Source organism: Metarhizium brunneum, chromosome 6 (genome assembly GCF_013426205.1).
Source record: "Metarhizium brunneum chromosome 6, complete sequence".
NCBI lineage: Eukaryota > Fungi > Ascomycota > Sordariomycetes > Hypocreales > Clavicipitaceae > Metarhizium > Metarhizium brunneum.
Genome location: NC_089427.1, coordinates 3,157,237 through 3,169,270, shown reverse-complemented (window position 1 = coordinate 3,169,270; position 12,034 = coordinate 3,157,237). Strand labels below are relative to the sequence as shown.

General features: G+C 52.0%; 1 protein-coding gene across 1 annotated transcript; it reads left to right on the top strand.

Moving 5' to 3' along the window:
• Positions 1 to 7,279: 7,279 nt before the first annotated feature.
• G6M90_00g103020 (uncharacterized protein) lies at positions 7,280 to 8,745 on the top strand (the record flags this gene model as incomplete). The annotated part of the gene is made up of 4 exons (XM_066131608.1): positions 7,280 to 7,562; positions 7,660 to 7,867; positions 7,942 to 8,323; positions 8,464 to 8,745. 4 exons carry the CDS (start codon positions 7,280 to 7,282, stop codon positions 8,743 to 8,745), a joined length of 1,155 nt encoding a protein of 384 aa, XP_065987683.1.
• Between the last annotated feature and the right edge of the window lie 3,289 nt (positions 8,746 to 12,034).

The window sequence follows — 12,034 nt, the reverse complement described above, 5'->3', positions numbered from 1 at the left end:
CGTATATGTACTCCGTACATGCGTATATTTGCGGACGTGGAGTTAGTTCGTGGCTGACCAGGGATTTTGGCTTAGGCCGACTTCTAAGGCCGACTTCTGGCCCGGATTTTGGATCAAGTGCAACGGAAAACAGAGCGACGGGATAGTATCAAGCAAAAGACCGCGCTGGCTGTAGGCCGCCTGTCAGATTTGAGCAATTGCCTCCGTAGTGATGCATTTTGCAGGGCCATACCATCCCTTTGGCTGTGTTAAGGTGCAGCGGATGTAGCGGTCTCCATTTTTCTGCAATACTTAGCGGATACTTTTATTTATAGATATTTTAATAGAGTACATGATGTAGCTCTTTGTAGCTAAGAGAATCATAGTGACTTCTATTATTATACTATTTTTTGGTGTAGAGATGTACCTTTGAATATTAGGTTTTTAATTGGCTAGAACGCCCATTCGTGACATCCGCTGCACCTTAACACAGCCAAAGGGATAGGTCCGCATTACGAACGGCGCCAAAGATCTTGCAAGATCTGACAATACTCAATATATTGTACGTATCCACTTGACAGCGACCGGGAAAGATCGCATGCCGCATTGTGCATTGTATGTATGTAGGTTAAGAAGTCGTGGCCTCTTGCGCTTTCCCGCCTAGGATGCGTCGGGTCTCGCAGGACCGCGGATTTGAATGAATCACGGTTACGGAGTACATGCTCTCGGTGTCGCCTTCCTAGGTGTCCTACCTACTACTAGGTAGTAGGTGCCTACCTAGGCACACAATGAGGTAGGGAAGCCGCAACACTGTGCCCCCATACACCCACGCGCGAATGCTACTACTACTACCGGCTTCGGCACCGCATGCTCGGGATGTGTATTTAGTGTGCCAAGGAGTGTGTCGATCGATCCCATGTAGCGAAATGGGACCACGAAACCCCGGGTTAGTGCGTTTCAGAGGTCCCAACCGGGACTAGAGCCGAGCTATGATGTCAACTACGGTTTAGCGTACTGGCTCGATTGAGATTGAGATGTGTACATAGAAAGTCGTCATTTCTCAGTTCAATCAACAGGTGATTGATTTCTCCGTGACTCGTCAGAGCAAAACGACCCAAGATTGCGTCTCTGGCCGAAAGGGGAGTCATGTTCGGCATGATGCATGCGTTTCAGGAACCAACGGTATTTGTTGTTTGCCTTTTCGGTAAAGACGGTCTCCGAGGAACCCACCTGGGCAGTGGAGGTTGGATAATAATATAAAACGCATATACAGACCACGGAGGATATATTTATATATATCTTTATTGGCGGGCCACTGTCGGTAAAGTATAGTTGAAGATAGCATTGCCGACGCCGGCAGAGGGACTGGGATATTGGACTATGCTACGGAGTACTACGTAATTGTAACCGAGCTGCGGAGTACTGTACATACATTGTACGTACGCTGGGGTGAAGTTGAAGCTAAGCCTCTCCGAAGCAAGACTTGGCCACGGAGAAGTTTGGCGTACCAGTCTTTGGGCGGCTGCCGTCCGTGAGGAAGTTGCTGCTTTGCCACGATTTCCTTCCCGGAAAAGATAATGCTTTGAATTACGGAATTTTGAAGCCGCAGGGGATTGGATGGTAAGGTTGCTCTGAGGACGCAATCTAAGCAGGTGTTAATTTGGTCAACGCCCGTGAAAAGCTGGAGGAGGGCTACGGAGTAAACGGGGGATGCAGTTTACGGGGCAATAAGAGATTGGAGACTGATGACTTGCACTGTGGAGTTGTGGGGTCTGGTTACATAACTGCGCAGTGCCTGGGAGCCTATTTTAGGTAGTACTTACGGAGTAGCTTAGGTGCATAGCGCTGCGTGGTTCAAGTGTCAAGTTAGTTTGGTACCGGCCACCAGGGCCACAGGACTCCCTTGTTGTCCCTCTCCCTCGGGCCTATCCCTCTGATCTGGCAAGTCTTGGTCGTCTACGGAGTAATATGAAGGTTGAACTGTTACCGGCCGACTCAAACATCCACCCACATCTGTGGGCAAGTCGGCAGTGGTTTGATTGCTTCGTCCCTTGCAGCCAGTTGATTTCCATGTGAGCCTGGCGCTTCTGAACCCCGAAGGTTTCAATGTTGACACCTTTGGAGAGCTGAGATTTGTCGAATTTGGTGTCCCAGAGACGAGGCTGGATGAAAGGCACTGGGTCGTATGGACTGCGCACCTGGCTGTGGCGAGATGACGAATTTTACCTCACTTGGTGCAGCATTCCCTCGCAGCCAAGACGGCACTTCGCTGCCAGACCGGCGAGCGGGCAGCCAAACGAGCAAAGCGACCGTCTGGATCAAGGATGTTTAGTGGCCAACAGTTGTGATAAAGTAGAGCCAAGCATTGCACTAGTACGGTTGGCGGGCTGTGGAGCTAGCGTGCTTGGCTTCGTTATAGAGGTCGGCCAGCATCGAACCGGAGCAGTTGATGTTTAAACAGCAGTGCTTAGCATGTTAAATAGGTGATTTATATGTCTGTGTGGTGGGTATTTTCGCCCGCCATGAGAACACCGCCTCGGCTTGTTTCGCGGCAGTTGCCCTTCTCATATTAACTCCTCCTCGACTTCACCTGACACTCAGTCGAGCTACATGCCAGTATAACGGACAGACCACAGGCGTCTGGCTGCGAGCGAACCTATTCCAACCCTCTAGGCTTTTGGTTCTTGTCACTTGCGGCCGTTGCATATCAAATTGGCAAGGTCAAAGGTGCTGATGCCAAAAGACACGATAAATGCCCGAGGACTCGCATCACCACCTCCTTGAAATGTATGCTAATACTGCTGATGAAATTTGACTTGTAGCGCATTACCCGTGATTGTTATAAATTCTCCGTAACGAAGAACCGTTGACGGGGATGGTGAGGCGGATTCCCAATTACGAGAATTGCTGTCCTTCGCATGTACTGTCTCTGTAAGTCTCCGCTTGACCCCCCCCCTTGGTGCTGCATAGGAGTTCCACATCGGAGTTACACAAATCACCACCACCGTTGTAGGTTCCGAGTTCGACTTTGAGTTTGGGTCTAGTGTCGTGACCAGTATGCGCGGCCCCGGATGGATTCATCGCGAATCCTCACGACATCTGATCCCGCAGACTGTCTCAGTTGGAGAATGAAGTAGGTGACGGCTTGATATGTTGTTGAACCTAGGGACTTTGCGTGGCGTCCATATTAGAACGGGAGAACATTATTGTTAGCTAGACTGCTGTGGTCCATGGGTGTTTGATAGACTTACTTTTCGGGATATGAAGAGATTCTGCTACAGTGCAGGGCATACAGTCTGTGGCAGAATATATGCCTACCAACAAGTACACACTAAACCGTAGTATATACGTAGGATAGAGGGTGATAACCGGCCACCTGATCCGGTCGCAGATGCACTCTTCGCCCGCCACTATAAGAGGCACTTCCTTCTCTCTGCTAAGACGGGAAACCCTTCTGGGGTTCGAGGCTGCGCCTGTCTCAATTGCGGAGCGAAATACAGAGTAATATTAGTTGAAGCAACGAGGTCGATATCGCCATCCAGGTCAGCACCCACGGTAACACTCGGTCGATACCCTAGCCCCCGTACCAATCAACGGCGCACGGCGGTCATGCTCTCCATGGCATGGAAGCCTGCCTTTTTGCTTTTGAGTGTTTGGCTGAGTTCTGCGTCTGCTCCTGCAGCTACATCAACAATGCCTGCCAGCCCGCAGTGGTGCTTGTCTCTGGCTGTCCCACTTCCGTGGACCTTCTTCCCCTCATCCCCAGCTCAACGGTCCACTACGACAACGCCCCCGTTAGACCGCGGCTCAAAAAGCAAGCCGCATGCTTATGGGTGGGTGTGAGAGCGCTGTGGTTCTAACAGTGTTGTGCTGGAGTTATGACCTAGGCAAGCATGTGTGCCATGATGGAGCATTTGGCTTTCTTAGCCTTGCATCACCGCCCGGGACGCCTTGCAAGACACGCTGGTGGATGCTGCATGTGGAAATCCGCGGATACTGGTACTCCGTACTTGAGTAGGACTTGGACAAAATCTATTACCAGCCCATTAGCAGTCGACCAGAGAGCCAGACAGGTACAGCGTACAAGCAAAAAGCAACGGCCATCTGCATAGTACCAAAAGTGTCCTGGAAGACCAACTCGTGAGCAGACCTCACTTGTACTCCGTACTCGGTCTCGTTTGCCGCACCTGGCGAACGGGTGTGAAGTCAGCGGCTTTCCCACTGCCAGGTCTTCGGTAAAGGCTGTTGTGTCGCCGCCATATCCATTAGCTACGTAGCTCTCTTGGCTCTTTGTGGCGCTTGGTTAGTTTCTGGATACGGCCGACTGGTCCCTCCAGTCGCCTTCACAAAGACGTTGTTCCAAAGGCTGCAGGTGTGGTTGAGCTGGCAGCGTACTTGGTAGAGTCGTTGCAAAACCAGGTGTCTGGCAAGCGAAGCCATGGCGCTTTTCGACACCTGCCTACCTGTTATTTGTGTTGTATTGGAAGGCAGCCCTTGAATTTTTGAGTCTGCCCCTATGCTGCGAATCTGCGGTGTAAATACATACAAGAAAAGGGTCTGGAATGAAACGGTTTCGTTTCGGATTTCACAAGCCAGCAGCTACCCTCGTCTGCTGTAGACAAGCATTGACAAAGGAAGCCAAGAATGGGCAGTACGGAGTACTGTGGCAGGCTGGAAGGCGGGACGGAACGGCGAATTAAAGGCTGTAGGTTCAAGGCTCAAGGAAGGAACGAAACATTACCAGTACGCCTGGTATCCAAGAACCATCAGGCAGGCAAGCGATCAAAAAAGCAAGGGCTAGCATGCCACACTTGCACGCACACACTTGCACTCGTCTGCCGGGTTTGACAAGGTGCCAAGACCCGCTTTTCTCAGTTCCGCCCTCGTCGTGCCCGTCTCCGTATGCTGTCACCCCATCACCCCCGTCCCATCAACGCCCAGATGATGGGCGATGGCAATCAATTGATCAAACCGCCTTGGGGGTGCTGCAATGTGAAGATGGATCAAATGGCAAGTTGGCTGCTTGACTGCTTGCTTGGACTGTTGTGCCCGCGACGTCTCCGACGGTAATTCCCAGACCCTGCATGATCCCGCTCAGCAGCGGCACTACCACCACGACGACTCATCGCCCACTCACACTTCTCCATCTCCTCAAAGTGCTCTTTTCGAGTGTTTGACAAAGATGAGCACCTCTAATCATGCGCTTCTTGCAGCCTCACCTGCCGGCGCGTGCAAGAACACATGTGTCTCCAAGCATTGGAGCAGACCCACTGGCGGATGGACCGACTTGTTACCGCGCCCTTGGATTACTGACTATGGCCTCGGGTATTATTCAAAGGTATCCCATAGTGCTAGCTCAAGTCACGGGCCTCTGGAGTTCCTTCCTCACAAGGGCCCTATGTTTGGAGGGGCCGCTTGGCGTTCATTCCCTCCACATCGGCTTGATGGTGTCTCGTGCGCCATGCTCCAGTTTCCGTTCTCTCAAGCCTTCCCATGTTCGTCCATACCCCTGGGCTGGGCTGGCTCTTTGGCTAACTGGCCAGGGTAAGCCGCCCAAAAGTGCCGTGGGCTTCATCTGGTGAGAAACATGGCCATTTACCACTCGACACGGCTTGCTTCATGTCTGGCAGCCATTTGGATTTTGCACGAGACAGGCTACTACTACTGCCCGTTGACCACATTTACACTCGGACCACTTCCGTGCTAAGGTCCAAGAGTTACTGACTCCGTACGGAGTACTCACCTGGCTGGATACTGTTGCTGCGCTAACAGGCTCCAGCTCCGGCTCCGACGACATCCTCCACCCTCGATTGGCACGAACCTGAGCAAACTTGACCCATCCTGTGTGTCGGTATCCACTCGCATCGACCTTGCCCGTCTGCCGGGTCCAACTTTCAAGTCCCTTCACAATGTTCCTTCTTTTGTTGGTTTTTCATTCGCACAATACGGAGGACTACTACCACCATGTCCAAGCCAAATGTTGGTCCTGTTCCGCCTTTGACGCCATATCGGTAATCTTCAACACCCACTGGGTTTTACCTCTGCGTTTTGCTTGGCCAGAGGCCAACACACCGGCTTCTTTTCGTTTACTTTTCTTATTCTCTTGACATTGTTTTTGGTTCTTCTTGCCACGGGTTGTGCGCATGTGTTGCTATTTGCATCAATTGCCGCCCGATAAGACTAACCGTGGCTCATTGTTGTCTACTCGAGCTTTCGTAATAGGCTTGACGACGCAATGCACCACCCCTCGGCCATTTGCCAGTCGTTATGCATCCCTTGACGCTGTGCGAAGTGAGCGAAGACAAGCTCGTTAGGCTCTTAACCTGTCAGACCGTCTAATCCACACTCGGAACACTACTACAATTCACGTCGAATAAGGACGGACAAGTCAGCTTTTTCTCGACTACTCTACTCGCTCCATCCGCATCCCATGCCATCACAGCATCGCTTGCCACACCAGCTCCAGCACGATACCAGAACTTATCGCCCTGGTTGACAGCACGGCACGCATCTTGGCACCACGCACGCACACGTCGCTGATCCTGTCACTGTTGGCCCAGGATTGGGTGAGTACACACAGTGCCGTGAGGCCAATCCTGGTTCGGTGGGACTGACGTCTCCTCGAACTCCATCGTCATCCAGTGCCAACGTCCAGCGCCCAGCGTCCAGCAATCCGCCGTCTTTACATGCTCACACTGTCCCCCCCCCACCCCCCCAAAACCCACGCTTAGCCTGGCGCCAACGTCTAAAGACCACACCCCCCTGGTCGGTTCTGGCTGCTACCCTACCTCATCGTCCCAACCCTGTCGCCTCGGCCATTTGGAAAGGGACATCGTGCTGCTGATCACTTAGACCAGAGTTGTCGCACACCCTGCTTCTGCTAAGCACACGAAGAAGTCTACTGGTCCTCCCACAGGCCAGTTGCTCTGAGGCCTGAACTGACGCACGTCAACTTAAGAGCCGTGGGCACTTAAGACTTCGCTGATCCCACCTTGGCTTCCGACAAACACGCTCCATCTCTAGGCGGGATCTTCTTGTCTCTGATCTGTGTTACAGACTTGGCTTTCTTTCTAGTCAGAATCCCGCATTTGATCAACAAACCTTCTTTCTGTCTACAGTCACCACTGGTTGTTCGCAAGTGCTTCTTTCCATTGAGCGTTGGGTCTTGCGCCGCCGTCCATATATATACACCGTCACAATCTCTGAGAAACTGCTATAACCCTTCATTTCTTCTTCACAGCATCGACACCAAGATCAATACCATAGCATCATTGGCAATCGTATTAGCCTTGGTATCAACATGACCATGACCCTAGACGCCTCTCAACAGCAGCGCTTTGCGCCTCCGTTGAACTTCGACTACCCTCACCATGGGCCACCACCGACATTTTCGAATCCGTGGTCATCATCAACAGCTCCTCCACAATCAGCACCTGCCCCTGGAAATCCTTTGTTTGTTGGCAGCCAACATCAACCCGGAATGAACATGATGCCCGGCAAGGGGCCCGCAGGGAGAGCCAGCACCAGCAGTGCATCATCAATGGCATCATATGGATCATTACCCGTCGCCACCACGGGTGCAGGTATGGCTACCACTTATAAATGTTTGTGTATATATAGATATACATGCATACTTGGAGAATTAGTTTCATCGTTTGGGATTTCTAACACAATGTCCAGACCTATTGACTTTGAACCGTATGCAGACTACATCTGCTGCCTATGGTGATACCACCTATGCTACTTCTGCTTCTCCGGTTAACGGCCACTTTGTGCCGGGATCTACTGCTCCTTATGATGCTATTGGTTATGCGCCGGCCCCTATACGACAGTCTGCTTTTAGTATCAACCATGAGGCAGACTCAGCGAGACGAGGATTTCCTCAGCCGTTAGTTTTTGCCTAGCCTCACCATCCGCGAGGGGCTTTTGACTCAACATGCAATGTACTAATCTTGCTATTAGGATGCCTTCTCAAGCCGATGAGCGAAGGAGCTTTGCTGATGCTCTGGACGCAAGCCATGGCATGCTTGCCATGAGCCAAGATACTCCCCGTAATATCTACGGTGCGCGAAATGACCGCACTTCTGTGGATTCTTATGGGTTCCCTTCTACGCATTCTACAAGCTCCTCAATTTCCTCAAGTGGGAACTTCAGCTCATACTATGGTGACTCGGTATCAGACTACTCTTCAGCTGCTGGCTCCGATATTGAATCCGCCAACTCGCGGACATTGCCTCGTCCCCAAGGCCTCATTGGCTCGCAAATCCCCCCTGCGCCTCAATCCATGATGGGCCAGTTCAGCTCAAAAGTTTCTTCAAGCACGCAGAAGAAGCACAAGTGCAAGGTTTGCGACAAGAGGTTCACTCGACCGAGCTCACTGCAGACACATATGTACAGTCATACCGGCGAGAAGCGTATGTCCCCCTTTGTTGATCTATTACTCAAGTTAGAAAATGTCATCGTAATACTGACCTTGAAAATCAGCTTTCGCTTGCGAGGTTGAAGGGTGTGGGCGACATTTTTCAGTCGTTTCCAATCTACGACGACATCGAAAAGTCCATCGGGGCGACGCTCGCTCGGAAGCTGGGTCTGAAGACCATCAATCGGACTAGATTTGGCTATTCCGCACCATCAGTGTCGGTTTTCCAGCACCACGACGAACCGGGGCATAGAGGCTCTGTAAGGCTTGGCTTGCGACGACAATCGAACATTAACGAATATTCCCGTCATGTTTCATACCTTACCGGAGATACACAACTACGATGATGAGAAAATAGAGCAGGCGGTCAAAATTTAATGGGTTTCTTTGGTTCCCAATATCTAGGCGGACAGAATTTGGACAGGGATGCGACCATGTACATGATAATACGGTTGCTTCGAATTCCTTGATTTCAAGCGGGGGTTGGTGCATTTGCGACTGTGTCAGGACTTCAGCCTCTTCTGCTGAAGGGGCGGTCTGCCACATCCTTTCGCTGTACATGATATATATTTTTTTTGCGACAATGTGGCATTGAGTACGTGAAGGGTTTACCAGAGCAGTCGAATCAGGGATTTGACTCGCTTTCTATGAGGTGGGGCTTGCACATGGCGTTTTTGGGGTTTTGGATATATATCTTTCTTTTCCTTTTTTTCTTTTGCTTCCCCAAGTTGCTCCATGGAGCTAGATTGTCACGGGGAAAATGCATTGGATTGCTACGTCTTTTGTTTATTTGGCAGCGTTCATGTTGTGCGCAACACATCCTTTCCGAATGCCCAAGGCGGGCAAAAGGCGAGGAGCCCCGGCATCATTTCGGATGGGGGGCATCAAGAACGATGGACGAAACACGGGACGAATGGGAACGGGATTTTGGAAAGGAAGCTGATGAAAGGCCACTTCAATGCATGGTGGACCTCTGTTGGTCAGGCTGACACTGGTCAGACAACCAATTGTACGAATAGTTTCTATGTGAACAATGATATATACCCGATTCGCAAATACACACGAGGTTGAGAGAATTCGATATCTTCCATGAGATAGTGCCACACAAAGTATCGTGCATGCGTACTACCCACTTCACTGTAACGGCTCGTAGGCGGTCAAGGATGGGACGCTTGTTCCTCGTCAGGCCTTGAGAGTTTATGGCCTTCCAAATCTGCAATGTTCAAACTGACGCACTGCCACTCCCCCATCCGCACTGCACCGACGGCTCGGGCTCATACCGGAGGTCTGAATGGATGGCAGCAGCCGTGGCCCCGGGTTGTAGGGCAAGGCCAAGGCCACACACAGCTGCCAGGTCACGACCCAGGCGCAATCAATGGTGGCGAAACCGCCTGTTTCTATTTATTCCTCCTCCCTGCGACGCTGCTGCATTGCACCGCCCTCTCCACACTTTTCAAACGAGTGTTACTCAATATAGAAGGCCAACCGGCATTTTCGAAGAAGGATACAAGCGACCTTCCTGATTTCTCAAGTTTGCCATGGGAGATTTGCTAGTCTGTAACTCGGCGAGAATGGAATGACGTTGCCGAGTGAAACGGCTATCGTGCATTTGCCTGGTGGGCCTGTGTTACCACCGAGGTTGGCTCCCTTTTAATTTATTTTACTTCTTGCTGCGGCGAATAGGCACGACACGTTGAGGATTTGGATTGATATGGGCCGATGGGCCAGGGCTCATCGCGGTGGCTTATACCGAATGAATGGGCTCTTGGCATGCATTATCGCACAAAAAGATGCAAAATTGAAATTGCCCGGTACCGGGAATTGAATTGCAACGGGGGGCATTCGACGAGCTGTCCCGAGACGATGCTCCATAGTCCGTACTGTCTGTCGTTCCCTGGGCCAGTATCAGGCAAAGCAGAGCTTGTCCAGAGGCAGGCGACTGACTTGACTTGACTTGACTACTTCAGGGGGGGTGGGTGGCCGCCGCCCGCTCCAGCGCCTCTTCCGCGATATTACCTAGGGGGCTTGGTGAGTCCCCTTTTTCTGCAATGTGGTGGCGGCGGGTGAGCCACACGGCGCTGCCATCCATACATGGAGAAGACGAAGAGTGGTGATCGCAGGAGGGTGAAGGAAGAAGCAAAAACATGGGACGAGACGGGGTGGGCAGAAGCAACATGGCATGGCAGCAGACTGCCGGCGCAGGGGCAGGTGATTGGGAAACGGGGAGGCTAAGCTTTTTTTTTTTTGCCCTAAAAACTTTTGACGACAGAACTACAATCACTACTAGTAACCGCTCGTGGAGCCTTGGACTGCGTGTCAGAACTTGATGATGCTGGAGGGGAATTCCTCCTCGGCTGACTTGTGTCGTCAAGCCACGCAAGCTGTTCCTCCACTGGCGGCTGGTTTGTGCCTTGCCGGAGAGATGCCGAGCAGTCAAGGTCAATCCGTATGTACATGCGTGCCTCTCTGGTTTCCTTGGTGAGCAACTGTATTGTGCACGTCACTTTCTGACTGGAACATGGCCCAGCTTCCAGATGAAAACAAGGAGAATGAATGAATGGCTGCATGTCTTGGAATTATGCGTCGCATGTACAAAAAGACACGCTTCGAGGGCAGAAGGCTGAAGGGGTGAAGGGGGAGCAAGACATGCGGCCAAGTAACTTGGGCAACCCCGGCAGATCACATACTCGAGCAGGTATGGTATGGCACGGGCGTTTCAGAGACGAACATCAATTCTTGAAGGAGCACAAGTGACCCAGATGGCGGTGTTGTCAAGACCGGACAAGCTTTTGTGGGGTCGGGGAGAGCGACAGGGGGGAAACATTGAAAGAAAATAACATTACGGAAATGTCGTTGAGGGAGTTGAGACCTCGTGTGTGGGGTCTGTGTGAGCCCCGGACTGCCGCACTGTGGACATGGATCAGTGCAAGGGGTGGGGGGTGTCTGGTATCCGTACAGTCAATCCTCGAGTCCGCCACACCGTGTACTTGGCGACTTTGGCCTTGCGCTCTCTCACCACCACCATCCATATCCATGGCTACTTTAAACATTGATTGAATGCTCCTGCGTGGTCGTGTGGAGAAGATGCCGCCAACATGAATAGCCAAAGAGCTTAACCGCGTGGCCATGACAGATGTCGCCAGATATCCTTCGCACGTGCTTCTTTAGCTCTGTTGCTCGTCGTTCGTGTTCCGCTGTGCCATGCTCGCCTCGGGTAGCTTACCTGTTCAGGGCCACTCCCGCCCCCTTCCATGGTCTGTGATTTCTTCTTGTTCAATACCCAGATGTCTGAGTTTCGCCGGCTTACCCTAATCGGCTGGTCCTGGTAGGTAGCCCCAGGACCCCCAGGACCCCCAGGACCCAGGGCCAGGGTCCATGCCTGGTTGGCTCCGGAGCTATCGCCGTGGTATCCAGGCATTGCGCGACGATGTGCCGCGCAGCCAACCAACCACGCTCCCAGATGCGTGGCCCTGGCCCACGATTCCTCTCAGGCGCTCTGAAGAGTGACGATTTGCAACACTCGAACAACGACGGCTTTGTACATGTACTTTTCTGGTATGCTCCAATGGTATGGAGGCTCTGTGCCACTATATCGTCCACGCCGGGCGGCTGAGGGCAGAGAGAGAGAGAGACAGA